Raw genomic sequence first — 19231 nt, 5'->3', positions numbered from 1 at the left:
TGTGACACTTTAGCTGTACTATGATGACTTCTGCTAAAGTTAGGATGAAGAACTTGCTCCACAATGGCAGCATCAGCTGCAGCTGTGAGTCCAGGACTGATTATGTTTAAAAAAGCCTGTAATGAAGCGTTGGACGGTCGAGGACCGCACGTGCTCTGTGTGGACTTTGCATTCAATGACAGTGACGTACAGACCTCCTTCAGCTCTTTAGTCTTCTGCTGGATCTGTTTGTTAACTGAGGCGATCGCCCTGCGGTGCTGCTGCAGCGGGCCGTAACGCTCCGAGTGCTCCTCTGAGGACAGCTCCAGCTGCTGCAGGGACATCAGGAGCACACGTCAGTCTGCGAGGCAACGCTCAGAACAACGTTAACATGAAGATGTGACCCACGCTCAGGGCCGCCATCAGCCAGAAATATAGCTCAGAGTCTTGGTTAGTGGTGCTTTAAAAAGCTGTTAATACACAATCTTAATATACAGAAGGTGTTTAAGAGGAACTGCATTAGAAGGCTCGACCCCGCCCACGACACAGTAACTGACAGCTAACGGAGACGCTCACCTTCTCAGCATACTCAGAGGCAAACTGCTTGATCTCTTCAGACTGCAGTCCCACCAGCTGACCCACTGCACTCGCTGTCAGCTTCCCCTGCACACACGCACACACACACACACACACACACACACACCCACACACCCACACACACACACACACACACACAGTCAGTGAATATCTGACTAGTCCATGTCTGGCTCCTCTAATCCTACAGGTATTATCTACATGGAAATGCTGTTCAGCCTCCTGTATGTAAGCAGAGTGAGACATCAACTACAGCTAACATAGATTTACATACCTCCTCTGTTGCCATGGCAGCCATGTTGGTCATCAACATTTTAATTCTCATCTAGAAAAACAAACAAACAGATGTGTTGAACATGTGATGGTCTTATTTTAGTATTTCAACATGGACACACAGCCTCTCTCACAGGGTTCAAAGTCAACGATGGGGGGGGTCAAGTTAGCTCTGAGCTTCAGTGACAGCAGAGCTGAGCTGGCTTTGTGTCAGCACCTGTACTGAACCTGGTACTGAAAGCCAGAGATGCTTTGAGTAATGAACTCAACAGTTATGATATTACTATTAGAAAATGATGGAGAGCACAGAGGTACGGGGGTACGGGGGTACGGGGGGTTGGATTAGACCACCTTAGACAGTCCACCCATCACTAAAGACATTACATCCACGCACTGACTAACCTGCAGAGAAACATTCCACCTTAAAAGCTCCCACTAACTGCTGTTTGTTGACTAATGAATACAAACTTGCTGCCAGAAAAGTCTGGGCCCTGCCTGATTCATTTCTGTCATGTTTCAGGTCGCTGGGTGAATGCTGAGTAAATACAAAACGCACTCTTTAAACGATGATTTCATTTATTAATGGAAAAAAGCTATCCACCCCCCCCAAATCTAGTAACTGGTTGCGCCTCCTTTGGCAGCAAGAGCTGCAATCAGGAGTTGGTGCTAAGGTTCAGTGAGTCTTCACATCACTGTGGCAGAATGGTTTCACTGAGCCACCCTGGAGGGCGTTCACGGCCACTCCCAAACCTTCACTGTGATTCTGAGCGTTCACAGGTGGACTTCTGCTTTCAGATCACTGTCCTGCTGCATAACCCGAGTGCTCTTGAGCTTCAGGACATGAACTGATGGCCTTCAGGACTTTCATGGTTCCATCACACCAGCAGAACCTCCTCTGGCTCTTTATGAAATGCTGTGTTAGTTGGTGCAGATGTAACAGGACTCAGACCTTCCAAAGGTTCCGCTTTTGTCAAAGAATGATTTCCCAAAGTCTCGAGGATCATCCAGATGTTTGTGAGTTCTTTTCTCCTTGGAGCTCTCCCATGGAGCCATCTTTGCCTCTTTCTGATTATTAAATCATGAACTCTGACCTTAACTGAGCCAAATGAGCCTGCAGTTCTTTAGATGCTGTTCTGGGTTCCCAAAGTCTAGAAATGGCTCTGCAACTGTTTCCAGACTGACGTCAGAGAGTCTTCACAACGATGTGTTGCTGTTTGAGATCTTTTAGCCTGCCTCACCTTCACAATCTATTGTCATCATGCCCAAAACACAAAATTATACAGAATCTCATTCAGTGCAAAGAACACAACCCATCCTATTGAACTTGTATTCTGTGTACATCAATGAGAATTTCTGATGAATAAACAGTATAAAACAATAAAAAATAGATATTTATTTCTCTCTCGAGTCATTATTGATTTGTTGTTTACAGCTTAAGAGTATTGAGTCCTGGTTGGGCACTGCACAGGTTGAAGGGAGGCATGCCTGACCCTCTGGAGTGCAGCTCCACACATCTGTATGTGCTCCGGGGTTATTGTTTTTCAGAGCCTCAGGAAGTGGAGCTGCTGCTGTGCCTTGTTGATCCGTGCAGTGGTGTTGGTTTTCCAGGTTAGGTCATCATCCATGTGCAGACCCACAAATTTAGAGTCAGAGACCCTCTGCACGCAGTCCCCGGTGTGGACACGTGATTTCCTGAGGTGGGTCCTGGGGTGTGTCTAAAGCATTAAGTATTTAGTCCAGTTTCAGTAAGACGCACTACAATGCATCAGGTCTGGGTTCTCTCGTGTCTCCCTGTGCTCCACTGTGGTCTTCCCTTTCCCCACACGGCTGAGCCTGGTTCTGCAGCAGGAGCTGAGAGCTTGCCTGGGTCTTCTCCTTACTGTACTGTTGTGATGTGGCACCACATAAATAAGGCAGAATCAAACTGAATCTTTAAAACCCTTTAACAGCGACCGTGTCGTCACAGACGCGACATGTTTCAGGTGTCCTGCCCTCTGTTGAGTGAAGTGCAGTTTCTCAGCTGTCAGAAACTGTTTGAGTTTTTCCTGATAGGACAAACTGTGGTGTAATTACAGTAATATGGATCGTGATATGGTGACGATATGCTCAGTGTGTCCTTCTGCCTTCCACGTATAAAATGCTCAGTAAATAAAGCGCTCACCTCCTCTGCTGCCTGCAGATCATCTTCATCCACCGCCTCAGACATCCCAGGAGACTCTGCCTGAGAGCCGCCGGTCAGTGAAGCTTTCCCCTCATCGACCTGAAAGAATGGGAGCATTTAATCACTGCAGACCACAGAGCAGCCTACCAAGCTGCTACTCCAACCCCTCACACACCTACCCTGTCTTGTTTAGACTGCTTGCTGAATCCATATCGCCTGGAAAAAAGAAGTATGAGATATTACTAAAGACTGGAACAGAGTACAGGGTCCTGTTTACAACCCCAAATAAAGCTGAAATATATCATGCCATAAACATACAGCACAACAAAAGGGCCTGAGTCCAGCAGCTGGACGAACTGCAGTGTCTGTTTAATCAAATAAAAAAGTGCACTGAAGCAGCACCACAGTTTGCATCCATCATGCCCAAACACACAACTGTGCACTGTTTGCATTCTCTGACCAACATACTGAACCACAACACACGGAGCTGTGAGTGGACGATGGCAGGAAAAGGAAGGAACCACTTCACACAGTCACACAGTACTTACAGCAGGAAATCTGGCATTCTAGCACAGAGGATGACAGGGATGGATGGATGAAAAACAACGAGTCAGACGACAAACTGAACACTGTGGAAGATTGTGTAAGTCTCACAATAGTGCAGCTTTGAGTGGAGTTTGTCACAGCATGAAAACGAGGCTCTCAGGATGAGTCGTATCCATGTAAAGCTCAGACTCTGCTGCACTGGCAGGAAGCACACATGAAGATCTGATTGTAGCAGCAAGACACAAAATAAGCCGATGACATAAAGAGTGTCTGACCTGACACACAAAACGGCTTTTCATGCTTATACAGCCACTGGCCGCTCCATTACATACACCCTGATAGGACGGCCTCAACTGTGTGGCCCACACACTGACCGGCCCCACAGACTCTGCTGCATACTGACATGTTTACAGCACGTTGTTTCTGCACACCTGTGATCCCACCTCGTCCCAAAGTTGCACTATTGGCTCAGATGCAGTGACTTGAAGGCCATTTGAGTGTCAGCGTCACAGCCACACATGGTGCATTATCCTGCTCAAAGCAGGGATACAAGGATAGACATGTCAGGGACTCTGTGCTGATCACTTCCAGCTCCATCCTTTTACTCTTGGACACGACTGCATGAATCAGTTTACACAGCATTCAAACACAGACCACTGAGACTACAGCCTGAAGGTCTGGAACTGCACACAGCAAAGAGGTTTCTGCTAGAAACGGATCATCATCCACTGTTTGGAAAATAAACCTTTATGGAACTGAAAGTATTATAATAATCTCATACTGGGCCTTGATGCAGTCCCCGCGTGCACCCCCTGAGACGAGCCCCTTCAGTTCTCTCCCCCTCCCTTACTAACGATCTGAGCAGCAGGTGGATGAACTTACAGGGATATCCACCCACTGTGACATCACTGAGAACATAAAAAATATTTAAATTTGGAGCACTCCTCAGCCTACACCTACACAGACACTCAGCTCATTAGCTCATTAGATAAATAAGGAATAAGGAACCAAATAAAGCTGCACAATTGATCAAATTTGGCTTAAATATGATCAAACGATATTGAAAATCCACGTTTTGCCAATACAGCAAAAGCAAATCAAGCACCCCCTAAATCACTGTCTGACTGCACTCCCAGCACAGTCTCAGAGCATGGAGGAGACTCCAGCAGACAGGCAGTTACTCTAGGAGAGCTGGACAGGGCCGCAGAAGGTCCTGAACCCATCGGCAGGACCGGGATCTGCTCCTTTGTGCAGGAGGAACAGGATGAGCTCTGCAGAGCTACAAAATGATCCCAAACTGGTATAAACGTCTGTGACCAAACAATCAGAAACAGACTTCATGAGGGTGGCCTGAGGGCCCGATGTCCTCTAGTGGGCGCTGTGCTCACTGCCCGGCACCGTGGAGCCTGATTGGCATTTACCATAGAATACCAGAATCAGCAGGTCCACCACTGGAGCCCTGTGCTGTTTTATATGAGAGCAGGTTCACCCTGAGCACATGTGACAGACGTGAAAGGGTGCAGCGTCCTTTCATTGCGAACACCTCACCCAGACCTTAGTGTAGATTACTTTCTAGGCTCCAGCAGATTTAGGCTGGACTATATCTAGTCTTTTCAAGCTGCTCCCGCCCACAGCTCAAACCTCTGGTGTACAGAAATGAGCTGCAGTTTTAAATGCACTGAATTTCTAAGTGGGTGATGACTGCTTTCAGGAACAGTCCAGCAGCAGGATGGAACCTGAGCTCTAACGTGTTACTGTATGAAGTCAGTCTATAAACAGCTGTAAACAGAAATGACAGGATGACTTCACACAACACAAAGTGTGTGGTTTCAACATGGAAATACAAAGAAATGAGAGTAATGACTGAGAGGCACTTTGGCAAAGACACAGTGAAGGTGACACGTCCCTGCTGTGGAGGCTCACCTCCCATATTCCAGCAGAGTGGAGTGAACCCTGGACTCCTCATCCAGCAGCTCCTCTGCATTCTTCTGCCTCTTGTATTTCCTCTGGGGTTTGTACACTTCCTGGAAGAATGAACCCAAACAGTGTCTAAATAATTTACCTGTGACTTGACTGTTGATTAAGCAGGAAGGTTTACTGTTCATGTGGCAACTCACCAGCACCTCCAGGACTGCCCTCACTGCCTTGTCTTTCCTCTGGAGGAGCTCTTCATCCTGTCACAGTACACGTGAACATCACCTCTTACTCACAGCACAGTTCACGTAGCCTGCTAACACTGTACCACAGCCTTGAAAACACGGCTCTCTCACTGTACTGACAAACACTCTGACTGTGCTAGCCTCACAGGAACTCCTGCTGTGCTTTTCTGTATTGTTACTCCTCCCTACAACTATCATTTCTTCTAAGTTAAATATGAGAATAAGCACAACAATGTAGTGAGCTCAGGGTGCAGGTGGAGGAGTGCTTGGAGAGATGGAGGTATGCTCTGGAGAGAAGAAGATTTAAAGTCAATAGACACGAGACAGAAACGTGTGTGAATGAGAGGGAGAACATGCAGGGAGCAGAGGAAATGAAGGCACAGTTTAAATACCAACCATTCAAAGCAACAGACAGCGTAAAAGAGAGGTGAAGAAGAGGGTGCAGCAGGGTGGAGTGGGTGGAGACGAGGGTCAGGGGTGATGTCTGACAGAAGGAGAGCAGCAAGCGTGAAAGGGAAGGTTTCCAGATGGAGACCTGCTGTGATGGTTTGGGGACAGTGGCTCTGAAACAAAGACAGGAGGCTGGTGGTGAGTGAGCAGGAGGGATGGGGTTAGAAACGAATACATCAGAGGGGCAGCTCAGGTCGAGCAGGCTGGAGACAGAGTCAGAGGGGCAGGGCTGAGCTGGTTCATGGATGCAGTGATGGAGGACATGCAGAGGGTGGGTGTGACAGAGGAGGATGCAGGGACAGGGTGAGATGGAGGAAGGTGATCCGGTGTGGAGACTCTGAAGGGAGCGGCCAAAGAAGAAGAGCATGAGAGTAAGCCCAGCCAGCAGTGAAGTCAGAGCTGTAGGGTGTGCTTGATCTCTGCACACATCAACAACACACTCAGTGTCCCATTGTTACGGCTGCAGCCTCTTATTGTCACGACTTCTTTAAAAATTGGCAACTTTGAAGAAAATTCTTCGATCTGTTTCACATTTGTAGCTGGACTTAAATATCTTATAGAACTAACTGGTAATGAACCTTTATCATTATTATACAGCCTGCATGCAGACATCAGGAGGGCTGTGTAAAAGTCTCAACATGCTGAACCTCTGCTCTGCAGCTAAGGTCATCAACAACTAAAATCTGTATTTGTCAGTTTCATATATAAAGATGTGTCCAGTGTGTCGATGCCCGGGTCCTCTGTTACCTCGGGGAGGCTGTGGGTCTTCTGGAACTGAGAAATGGAGTAGGCTCTCACATAATCTCCCATCTCCTCTCTCGTCTCTATGGCTCGCTTCACCAGCCACTGGCACGAGACAACACAGCTGATCAGACACAGGAAGGAAGCAGCAGAAACAGACTGACAGGCACACTCTCCTGGTTTGGACCTGATGCTGAAGCATTACAGTGACGAGCAGCAGTCAGACCTCATCAGCTAATACAAACGCTGCTCACACTCTTCCAGTCACAAGCAACACATCAGTGTTCTGTATTCTGTAACGACCAACACACGCCAACCAGGGGAACAAACACAAAGGATGATGGGAGTGTCAGCACTGCAGGCGGGTAAGCATGTGGGGGCTGACCACCTGCCCCCTACAGCAGTCAACACAGGGAAACTTTTTAACACGTTATCATTAGCACTTTCTCCAGAACCATTACACAAAGAGCCAGCTTGGGTGAATTCTCTGTATACCTGAACGACTGGGAAAATGTGGATAAAATCCAAGCCTTGGATCTGATGGGGTTCCAGGCGGTGAGGACACTTCATCTTTGGAAGAACAGAAACTATTTTCTCTGTCAAGGCTCTGCGAGGAAACAGACAGCACTTAGAATCAAAGCCAGCAAAGGAAAAAGGAAAGCATGGAAGCAGAATATCTGAGGGAATTCTCCATCCAGGCCGCTCTCTGATTCGTTGTTAACTGGGTTCAAACATGGTTCTCAGGCGGCGTCGGCACATATTTATTCACGAGGAGCAGCCTGGAGAAAAATCCGCCAGATGGAAGAGCACTCACATTTTCTGTCCAATGGTTGAGTTTTCTTGGAAAAGAAGATCCACGTCGATGTCGAAGTTACACGTGGTGATGCACCAGGTCATACCGCCAACCACCTGTAAAGGAGAACAGGAGCTGAGGTTCTCACAGTTAGATGTACAGGAAGTACTCCTGTTAACAGATTCACAACATGTCTCCCACACTTAGATTAACAGCTGTGTATATGCACAGACAGCCATATCAGATCTAAGCTAAATGAGCCTATATACAAGAGGAGAAGAAGAGGGTTTATCACCGAGAGGACTCTGGTTCAAGTCCATGGACTGGCGTCACTGTGGGCCCTTGAGCAATTGCCCCTAACCCCCCCAGGTTGCTCCCTGGGTGCTTTCTAGCTGCCCCCTGCTCCACATGTGCTGCGTGTGCGCTACATACTGCATGTGTGGTGGGTTAAATGCACAGACTGAATTTCACTGCATGTGACAAAGTTGTTGTTCTTCTTCTAAGCTCCTTTCAGCTGCACGGGGGGGTTATACAGGCTCCACATTTCAGAAGCTCTGAAGTAACTGAACAAACTAACTTCACTTTAAATCGAAGGACTGTTTTGAATCCTGCCTGAAGTCAAGAACCCACAGACATCACCAAATGCTGCTCCTGTCCTGAGGCGCTCTGCCAGGCCGTTACTGCAGCCACCTTCAACTGCTGCTTTTAGTCTTCAGCAGAATGAAGACAGACGATGTGCCATCTGATCAGTTCTATCAGCAGTCACATCATCAATAAACACAAACTTCATTCCACTGACAGCCATACATGCACATGCAATAACACTGCCACCACCACGTCTGACAGATGATGTGGCATCTTTCAGATTCTCTTCCTTCTCCACTGTGCAAACTCTTTTAGAGGTTTTCTCTCAAAGTCTAATCTGACCTTCCTGCTCTCCTCAGGTGTAACCAGTGGTTTTCACCTTGTTCTAAATATTAACATACTGATGAAGGCAGGTGTGTTAAAGCACCTGAACTAAAGCTGAAAGGTTCACTTCAATCACACCTTTGTGATTTGAAACCCTCTGTTTTGTGTACAATACTGTGTGCTGACTGTGTAACGAGTTCTATGCTTGCTCCCTAAAGTGGCACTGAGGGATCAAAACTATGAGAAGCCCCTTTCTGCAGCTCAGTGCTTCTGGGATCTCCCAGGATGCACTGAACACCTCTGCTCTCCTTTCTCACTGCCTGTGCACATAAATACTATTACAATACCTGTGTGCTCAGTTCATTTTATCTATTATATCTATATCCATTTTAGCACAAGTTCACAACACAAGTCATCTTGGGACACTTTGCACTGTAAAGGCCTCACAAAGGTTCCAGAGAAACCAAACCATTACTGGAGGAAGAAACAGCAGAAGCACTGAACCAGCATCTCTTATCTGCATGAATCTGCTCAAACCAGAGAGCAGACAGAAAGAGGACGCAGTGAGGATTGCTGGGTCAGTGACCACACTGAGACGCCTGAGGAAAGGCAAAAGCTGGGCGAGAGCAGAGCTCCGGGAGTAGCATAGCCGCTCAGGAGAAAGAGAGAAACTATGTTGTGATTAGACGTTATAGTGACAAAATAAACGGAAGTAACATGAGTATGGAGGGAGCAGCACACCGAGAAAGCCGGAACAAACTCGGTACGTACCTTATCGAAAGGTGACAGGCCTTTGATCCGGGCTCGGAAGTACCCCGCTGCCAGCAGGAGCTCCAGGATCTCCGCCAGCTTCACGCTCTGCTCCTCATCCTCCCGGCTTTCCACCTGCAGGCCACAAACACGTCACAGCTCACATATGGCTGAGGACAGCCTTGCCTTCCTGCCGCATTAGAACCCGTCTGCTATCAGATCTTCATCCATATTCTTCCATTTTCTGAAACTTGCTAAAAGTACTACTGGCACAGTTTACACGTAACAAGCTAGCTTAGCCTCAGTGTTAGCTCTAGCTGACCTGCGTCCGCAGAGCGACGCTGTGAAAGCGCCACACAGCAGCGCTGAAGGCCGATCAAACTGCTCCGTACCTGGATCAGGTTGCCGTCTTGGTCGTACTGAGCGCCTATTTTCGACCCGGTTCTCACTCTGTGGAAAACAGATGTAGCCACCGCCATGTTGGACTGTACGGTCGATGGCAGTCACGTGACCGAAGCATATGACAGGAAATAAAAGCGTCTGAATGACGCGAAAAAGGTTTGGAGTGCACAGCGGCTCAGCAGTCGGATAATAAAGTTTAATAAAGTGGTTCAAAGGCAACGAAGCCTCCGCGGATCCCGACAGCTCAGGCTGGCACTGCTCGGTCACGTGTGTCTACTTCCACACCCATCCTTTCTCCCCACCGGAGTCACGGCAAAAAGACGACGTTTAAAACCCACAGTGGGCCTCTAAACACTGCTGTGAATGTCCCGTTATAGAATCATTATGAACTCCTAAACATATTAAAACAAGTGGAGAACTTGAACATATTTCCGCTGCATTTACAAGAACGCTGCCCCCTCTTTCTTTCATATTAAATTCATTAGACGGTTTGTGGGAAATAGAGATTTCGCGACAGTGTTGCTCACGTTGCGTCAACAATTTTGCGACAGCGACCGTGTTTGCGGCACACGTGTGTACAGTGAGAGTGAGGTCCGGCGGAGCTTCAGCATGGCTAAAGTTTCTAAGAAGAAAGCGAAAACAAAGAACGTGAAAACAGCGGAGCAGAGCAGCGCGGAGAACCCAGACATGCTCTACGACGGCGGGGAGGACGAGTTGGTCGGAGCAGACGCAGATATGAGCAGTGAGGAGGAGGAGGACGGCTACGATGAGCGAAAACGCCAAAAACTGCTGGAGGCCATCAGCGCTCTCGGGGGTAAGAGGAAAAAAACTCTGGGGGAGAGGTCCGAGGCGGCCGTGCAGATGTCGGAGTTAACGGTCAACGCGGAGGGGGAGGGCGACAAAATTGAGCTGTCGGACCTGATAGGCTCCATGGCGAAAACTCCCGGACTCTCAGGCAAGACCAAGAAGCGGCTTAAGAATATGGAGCACAGCAGAAAGGCCATAGACTGCCCCCTGAGCAAGCAGGAGAGTGAGCGGATACAGAGAGATCTGGCTTTTCAGAAGGTTTCCAAAGAGGTGAGCCACTGGAATAGTGTCATCACGCAGAATCAGAGGGCTGAGCAGCTGGTCTTCCCCCTCAACCAGGGGCCCTCCGGCCCCCAGCCCATGGAGAGGGTGGTGGTGGGCTGGAAGGCTCAGACTCCGCTTGAGCAAGAAGTCTTCAGCCTCCTGTCTGCCAACAAACAACCCATTAATGACCCCATTCTCACCCCCACCGAGGAGGCTTCCATGAAAGCGATGAGCCTGGAGGAAGCTAAGATCCGGCGTGCAGAGCTGCAGAAGGCCCGAGCTCTGCAGTCCTACTACGAGGCCAAGGCAAGGCGGCAGAGGAAGATCAAGAGCAAGAAATACCACAAAGTGCAGAACAAGGCAAAGCGCAAGGATTTCCTGAAGCAGTTTGATGAAATGGTGAAGAAAGACCCAGCTGCTGCCCTAGAGGAGCTGAATAAGATGGAGCTGGCTAGGATGCAGGAGAGGATGTCACTAAAGCACCAGAACAGCGGCAAGTGGGCCAAGTCCAAGGCCATCATGGCCAAATATGATGAGGAGGCCCGCACAGCCATTCAGCAGCAACTCGAGGTGAACAAAAACCTGACCCAGAAGGTCGTGACCTCACTGAATAATGAGGAGGAGGAGGAGGAGGAGGAGGAGGGAGCAGGTGACGCAGAGGTGCTGCCTGACTTTGTGAATGATGCAGAGCAAGGACTGGACTTTTCAAATCCTTGGTTGAGCGGGACGCTCTCTCAGGATCCTGCAGAGGAGACAAGTGATGCTGTGACCGTGACGGTTAGTGCAGAGGAAAATGTAGCTGAGGAAGAGGAGGTGGAAGAGACAGAAGAAGAGGCGCTCCTCCGAGAATTTGATAGCAGGAGGAAACTGCGTCAGGCTCAGGAAGCTGACACTGCAGCTGCAATACCGGTGGTGGTGGTGGTGGTGGAGGAGGAGGAGGAGGAGGATGACGACAACGATGCATCTGACAAAGAGGCCACAGGTCTCCTCAGAGGACTAGCAGAGGGCTGTGGAGAGGCTGACCAAGCAGCTGACACTGACACCTCTGCCCAGCTGGAAGAGGGGCTCAGAATCAGGGATGTGGAGGATGTGGAGCTCCTCACTCAGGAGGAGGTGGAGCTGGAGGAGGAAACCACAGATAAAGTACCTGTTAAGCTACAGCATCCTCCAGCCACAGAAAGCTTTCAGAACGCAGGCAAAACAAGGAAGGTGAAGAAAGGGATCGAGCTGAAACAAGTTCTTACCAAGGACACGCAAGCCATCCAGGTTCCCTTCACTCCCACTGTCGAGGACACCGAGGACGCGGTGGGAAAGCTGGATCAGAGGGGGCTCATTAAAGAGGCCTTCGCTGGAGACGACATCATCTCTGACTTCCTCAAGGACAAGAAGAAGCAGGAGGATGCAGGGAAGGCTAAGGTAGTGGACCTGACACTGCCTGGGTGGGGTGAGTGGGGGGGAGGAGGACTCAAGCCGTCGCGCAGAAAAAGCCGGAGGTTCAGGATAAAGACGGCCCCGCCCCCACCCAGGAAAGACCAGCATCTACCAGGTGTCATTATCTCTGAGAAGAGGAACAGCTCCATCAGCCTCCATCAGGTGAACACCCTGCCCTTTCCCTTCGAGAGCCCCTCAACATTCGAGAACACCATCCGCTCTCCACTAGGCCGCACCTGGAACACGGAGTGCACCGTCAAAAAGGTCACCAAGCCCAAGGTGGTCACCAGGCTGGGAGCCATCATCAAGCCCATGACTCGGGAGGAGCTGGTGAAGGACAGGAAACAGGCAGGAAACAGCAGACTTCAGGAGCTGAAATTGGTGAAATGAGCTGTTCATGAAAGCAGCTTCAAATTGAGCCGTAATATTGTTAACATTTCTGTCATTCTTATGTTTCTTGGGCTGTTGAGCTGATAAAGTGGAGATAAAAACAGTAAAATCTCAAATGTGAAGTCAAATGAGTGGAGAATACCTGAAATAAATTGTTGTGGCTGCTGTTTCCCGCCCAGTATCCTGAGCCCACATGCAGTTTCAGGGTCAAAGCTGATGGTAGCTGAAACAGGTCATACATCATGAAGGACTGAAGGTCTGGTTTTGTTGGAGAACATCTGTCACACTTCTGGAACTGCACTGCTGCATTCTAACGATGCTTTGTTATTTTGTTGTGCGGCACGACGCCTCTGCTGCCGTCTAATTTAGAACTGGAAAAAGACCGATGTCAGCTCCAAAAACATGGCCCAACAAATGGGCTGAGCAACAGGCTCCCTAAATAATGTTAGTGGGGATGGGAGGGCTTTCCACAGGGATGGGGGGTGGCCTGTTTCTCCTGCTGTGTGTGTGAGGCGGTGTTCGTGGTACAGGAATGTCTGCATATCTAATCTTTAGGTACATGTCCACAATCAAACTTTATGTAACCACAGAAAGTGATGCTCACAGTGGTGTATGCAGTGACTGAAGGGGCCAGCTACCAGAGACAGACTCTGTAATGCAGCATGTTACTGTGCCACTGAATACTGTGTAAGGAAAGATGATGTTACATTCCTGAGTATTTACTGCTTCACTGCATCGCTGAGGCAGGTATTCATCCTGCACTGATTCTGTGTGCTGACCTTTGAACCTGGGCTCTAAAGACTTCATGTATAAAACGTGCTGTGGCTGTAAACTCCATGATGATCTACAACATGATGTCTAATAAAGCTCAAGATTGTTAAATCATTTTAAATGTTTAAGGCTGGGCTCATTTAAACATGTGGGGCAGCTGCTCTTCATTACACAGCTGGAAGTATTCAAAGGTAAAAGTACTAAAACATACTACTAAAAATACTCTGTTACAAGTCAAAGTGCTGCAGGATAAATCCTACTTAAGTATTAGCAGTAAAATATATTTAAGTAGAAAGTAGCATACAAAAGCAGTATTAGAAATATATTTAGAGTACTTTGAATGGTTGCTCCTTCACACTGAGTGTTAAATCAATCTGTGTTCATTCACCCTCAGATGAGCCTGTGGATACTCTGAGTTTTCATATCACAGGTACAAATGAGCTCCACTGACTGAAGCCTGCAGCAGTGAGGGGATCGGGGGCTCTGTCTGCTGGGGAGGGGGGGTCGTTTGGATCTGCTGCAGATACAAAGTTGCTCTGATGATCAGCAGGATGGCAACGCTGCCATCTATTGGACGCAAGGGCTCACTGAATTCTTCATATGCTGTAAGTTCCAGCCTTCATCAGCACCGGGACGATTCATTATGTGGGCTCATCATCATCAAAACAGTCAATGAGGGGATATGATGGGAGCACTGGTTACTGCTGTCCTCGTGGGGCTCCTTAAACACAAAGTGGACGTGCCAGACTGCACAAACTCAGAGATTTCATATTTTTCACTGCATTTTATAACAACTGTAATCACAGGAAGAAAACATCTATTGAACTCTTCAGTGATCTTCATTATACTGAAGCAGGAAACATGTATATTAGCCTACTCTGTTCGTAAATAATCGTTTGGCTTCAGTCCTAAAATGAAGGAAAGTGAAACCACAGATGTCTTTAAAGACACTTGAAGACGACAGCATCAGTTTGTTTTCCACTTTCTCACTTCCGTCACAGGTTTTGTCATTAAATAATGAGAAGCTGTGGTTCTGTAATTGAAATGTGCCTCGTCTCTGTAGCAGTGGGAACATTGTTACAAGCTTCACCCTCAGTATCACTGGTGCTGCACGTACCTGTAAGAAGGCTTCAGTGACTCTGTGGTGCAGCTGTGAACACGGCCCCACATGGAAAAGGACGAGTGGGGAATTCTTCATGTGCAACACAGGTTTTAAATATCCACTCAGCACCATTACACTATCATAGTATTTATATATATATGGTATATCACTGTATTCTGACTGATGCATTAACATCTGCAAATCATTTTGACTTTGATACTCTCCAGTACTTCATTGGACTGCATAAATATATATATGTGCAAGTTTTTCTACATGTATATGAGGTAAAGAATGAGGTACAGATATATAGCGGAGTATCATGTAAATGACATGTACTGCATCTGTTCTGGTCTCAGTCATATAACACATGAACAGGGCTGTTTAGCCACAGTCATAATTTCAATAATAAAACACACACACACACACACACACCTTCCATAGCTTTAAATTAGAGTCAGAGATTCCTCATCAGTAGCAAAAATGCGTTTTTCCACAAACATGGAGGGGAACAGTCCTGGACTCAGGTTTGGAGTTTCCTCTCTGCCTGCAGAGCTGCACAAATGTCCAAGACCAAATTTGGATCTAATTTCAAATCCCAAAGCGACTCTTTGAAATGCTTTTACAGCTATACAGTAAATGATGGTGAATTTTGAGCGTGCCACTTTACTGATGACTCCTGTCAGCAGACACTGTGTGTGAGTGAATGCTGGATGGAAATGTCACTGAGACCCAGCTGTGAGCTTGGTCACACCTCAGTCAGCCAGTGTGCTCGTCTGTGCCTGATCAGAGAGGGTCCAGCACGTTAGCAGCTGACTCTGCTCACATCCAGCACAGTGGTAAGGCCACGCAGCAGCATAGCTAGAAGAAAAGACATTAGAGCTGGGCTGCACCTTCACACATGGGTGAGAGTGCATGCTTTGGCACCTGACATCTCTGTATTTCTCATGATAGACACTCTATTAAAGTGGGGGATGCTGTAATGGACTATGCATCAGTTCAGGTAATGTTGTTAGCTTGAGCGGCCATGAGGCAGTGAAGAATTCGATTAGAAACCTTATAGTTACTAAATCAGTCATCCTCCACCTTTCTCTCTAGCGAGCCACCTCTTTGGGGCAATTACTACAGCTTCATACAGCAATGAAGAGAGACCCAGTCCTTGGACGTACTCCTGCCCGCTGAGCTGAAACAGCAGCAGACAGTTATTCTCACTCAAATATATGAAGGCTGCTGTGGCTGTAAATCAGGGAGCTGAGCTTGAGAATGGCAACAGCTCCCATGATGGAATGTGTTTTTCTCCATAGTCCCAATTTGTGAGATCCGCTTAAATATTTGTTCTGGGATGAAGAAGTGTTTGTGTCGGCCAGCCGGAGCCCCGCAGATGCAATGCTGCCTCATTTTCTCCCCCCTGATCGGCTGCTGCGGGATGTTAGGGCCGGTGTGAAATGTGACAGAAAACAAAGTGTCGTCATGCAGAGTAATTAGCCTGCCTCAGAGGGGCATTAACAGGGGCTCTGTCCTGCTCTCAGCAGGAGATGTTAAGCTGCAGCTTGATTTTAGCTCATGAAACAATAGCATGAAACAGTCTGATAGAGCACTCTTTCCCATTTCCCCTGTAATCCAAAGCCCAACTCCATTCCCACCCTGACAGGTGTAAGATTAACTTAGTTAGGTGCAGATGCACTCATGCACACCAAATTAAATTAATGGAACAAATTTCCCTCCTAATTAAGATGAAAATACGTGTCAGTTGTAACCTTGCTGAGCACTAATTATGTACAAATGATTTATCATCTGTTTCGTCCTGAATAGCAATGGGCTCACCTCTCCAATAGCCTTGGCTGGCTGTTAAGAGATGGGCCCTGATTAACTGTGACAGGTTGTGCTGCGGAGAAGCTGCACATCGCCGGGCCAGCCAATCAGAGGCAGCCTCAAGTCAGACTCTCCTCCCTTCCATTAACCTACATTGAGTGTGCAGCTGAGCATCGCTGTGCCTCAGCTCTCCTTCTTGTTTCTCTCCCAGACTGAAAATAAAGTACAATCCAAGACAGTTGGTGGTGGTGGCTGGGAGGGGGTAGCTGGTGCAGGCTGATGGAGCAGGGAGGGTGAGACCGCTAAAACCAGGATGAATCCTACTTGAGGCTGGATTAGCTCCTTCCCAACTAACAATGGGGAGATGAGTGTCTTTAACCGACTCTGGCTCAAAAACAAATTGAATAACAGAATACAGTGAAGCTCATACATCAGCATTTAATGCCATGTGGCGCATAACTGAAGAACCAAACAGGCTTGTGTCACTAGTTACCAACTTGAGGCCAGCAGGTGGTGCAATAGGTTAAGCCTGCCAGGAGGCCCTTTAAAAATTCCTGTGGGCTAAAATATCAAAATAAATAGCAGCATCATACAATTGTAGCCTGACCTGGATACTCCAGCTTATTCCCTCCATCCTGCAAGTACAGATATGTTTCAGTGGGCAGCAGCGCTGATTAGCATTAGAACCAGGGTCCCTTGTGATGCTAAGGACACACGGGCCAATCTGTAATCATTATTCCGCAGGCTCGTTCACAGGGGATATAGCCCACTTTGTCATTATCATTCAGTATGCTACACACATGCAGGCATTGCCTCCATTGTGCTGCCAGCAACAGGACATTTGCATTTCCTCCTCATAGTTCCAAGAATTTGTGCAGACAATGATGCACCATAAATGAGGGCTCTGCTTCCTCCGGCTGGAATCAGAGACTCCTCTGACTGCTGCAGGAGCAGGAACGCTCATTCCCTGCTTGTGTCAGTCTTCTCAGCTGTGTGCTTCCTTGTAAATGTCCCGATGTACAGGTGTCAGCTGCAGCCATTAGGGACCATTTAACTTTCTATTGTGATTTTGGGTTATTTAGACAGTTGCCTCAATTTGCTCACTGGATGCTTCATTGTTGGTAAATGTCAGCATGCCTGCACAGGGGAGGTGCTGTGCTCTCTGGCTCATTTCTCTTTTTAGCCCGTCAGCCCAAACCTCCAGCAGCTGGAGACACGGCAGAGCGAGGCATGTCGAGCACACACAGAGACCAAAGGGGGATGTCAAACACTGCTGCATGCCCTTTGGGTGTGTGTTGCTGTAGCATACACAACAGAAATACGATTGTAGCCATAAATCAGTTTTTCAAATATGACACACTGTCCGTTCTCTGACAATAAAAGAAAAGATTTCACAGCTCTGGATGTGTTTATGACCCTAACCCTCTCAGCCTCTGGATACATCCACATTTTATATACAGGAATGAATTTCACATTGTTTCAGTAAACCAAAATCATTTGCCTTAAAATGCAGAGTTTTGCCCAAACTTGTGACATGTATCCGATAAAAACAGCAGCAGCCATGTTCCTTTGTTACTCCCACGTTTCCCTATCCTAAACCCTCCGAGCTGCAGTCGATGGAGAGGCTTGGCAAACAGCCTCTCCCTTCTCATCACCGCTGTCTTGGGATTGGCGGGTGAGGCAGAGAGGGAGGGGGTTAGAGGTTAATTATAGACAACAGAGAGGTCACAGGGCCTATTATTTTTGAGATGGGACTTGCAATGGTCCAATGGGGATGACATTTATGACGAGGGCCCTGCCCCACCCCTCCATCACCATCACTATCCACACCCACAACCCACATCGGGCAAACCATCACTCACATTTATACTGAAGGAGCTGACAGTGGTCTGATCATGAAAAGGCCCTTAGTGCTTGGGACAGGCAGGATGATGAATTGTATCCCGCCTGCTCAGCTGTGTCAGGGGGCCTCCAAGTAGCCCTTGACAACTAATTGAAAGCCTCCTATGCCCTCCTCTTACTTACCTTTATCACTCTAATTATTGGAGTTAAGTGAGTGTCCCTTAGGACTCTGAGTGTCCAGCACAGAGCCTGCTGAGTCATCTTCCTGGATAAGAAACAGACCGAAAGCAGGAATTAGTCACCGGCAGCCCAGGGATCAGGACGATGAGCTGTGGCTGTGTTAAGAGCTCACTGCGTGGACCTGAGGGCTTTCTGTACATCGAAGACAGTAGATTTGTGTTATTGTTCATAAACAATACGAAAAGACACAAACACGCAGTGAAAGCATTCGAGTACTAATGCTGGCGTTGTGTTCAGCCTGATGGCTCAGTGTCACCTTCCTTCATCGTGGCTTCAGGGCAGTGAGCTCAGAATATGTCGAGAGACAGACGAACAAATTATTGCCTTTAACCTTTGGAATAACTGAAAATATTCAGTCAGTTATTTTCCTTTCTTTCCTTTTTTACTCAGTTTTTGAACAATGCCACAGTTTTTGTAGCCTGCCTCTGTCCACCGCCACAGAGATTTTAAATATAATAATCAAGACTGTCAGCTTTCATTCAAAGGCTTTAACAAAAGCACAGCAGGAAACTCCAAAGTAATTATAAAGTCCACTTCATTTATAAATTGAATTTAGCAGTTACAAATGTACTCAGCTTTTTCCTTTGTAGATTTCCACGTTACTGTAATGAGTCCTATTATTTCACAACTTACTCAGGAGTAAATGTAGTAGTAAGTAAGTAGTAAATGATTAACTATTAAATATTAATATAATATTAAATTTTTGTTACTGGAGTTACTGGAAGTTAAATGGGATCATTTCTGTTTAGTTTTGTCTTCCATGAAACACCCAGGAGAGCAGCAGCCGGACACATTTTCTAACAAACTGTAGAACATCA

General features: G+C 47.5%; 2 protein-coding genes across 3 annotated transcripts in view; one reads left to right on the top strand and one right to left on the bottom strand.

Annotated features, from left to right (window-relative positions):
- ccdc93 (CCC complex scaffolding subunit CCDC93) overlaps positions 1-10161 on the bottom strand; it is a 19130-nt gene extending 8969 nt beyond the window's left edge. The window contains exons 1-12 of one of the 2 annotated variants that reach the window (XM_030724486.1): positions 9748-10161; positions 9377-9490; positions 7718-7812; positions 7399-7510; positions 6910-7008; positions 5671-5727; positions 5477-5577; positions 3187-3223; positions 3008-3106; positions 848-898; positions 556-642; positions 195-308 (exon numbers count right to left, since the gene is read on the bottom strand). In XM_030724486.1, coding sequence (XP_030580346.1) covers positions 195-308; positions 556-642; positions 848-898; positions 3008-3106; positions 3187-3223; positions 5477-5577; positions 5671-5727; positions 6910-7008; positions 7399-7510; positions 7718-7812; positions 9377-9490; positions 9748-9834 — 1053 coding nt within the window. In that variant the 5' untranslated portion in view covers positions 9835-10161. Of the gene's footprint in view, positions 1-194; positions 312-555; positions 643-847; positions 899-3007; positions 3107-3186; positions 3224-5476; positions 5578-5670; positions 5728-6909; positions 7009-7398; positions 7511-7717; positions 7813-9376; positions 9491-9747 lie in introns of both variants that reach the window. The other variant, XM_030724485.1, reaches the window with a different exon arrangement.
- Positions 10162-10318: 157 nt separating this feature from the next.
- LOC115776643 (U3 small nucleolar RNA-associated protein 14 homolog A) lies at positions 10319-13510 on the top strand. The gene has a single exon (XM_030724367.1). The coding sequence runs from the start codon at positions 10367-10369 to the stop codon at positions 12647-12649; it is 2283 nt and encodes a 760-aa protein (XP_030580227.1). The 5' UTR covers positions 10319-10366; the 3' UTR covers positions 12650-13510.
- Positions 13511-19231: the final 5721 nt, after the last annotated feature.

Source organism: Archocentrus centrarchus, unplaced genomic scaffold (genome assembly GCF_007364275.1).
Source record: "Archocentrus centrarchus isolate MPI-CPG fArcCen1 unplaced genomic scaffold, fArcCen1 scaffold_36_ctg1, whole genome shotgun sequence".
Taxonomy (NCBI): domain Eukaryota; kingdom Metazoa; phylum Chordata; class Actinopteri; order Cichliformes; family Cichlidae; genus Archocentrus; species Archocentrus centrarchus.
Note: the sequence above shows the minus strand (reverse complement) of the source record. Positions and strands in the feature narration are given on the sequence as shown.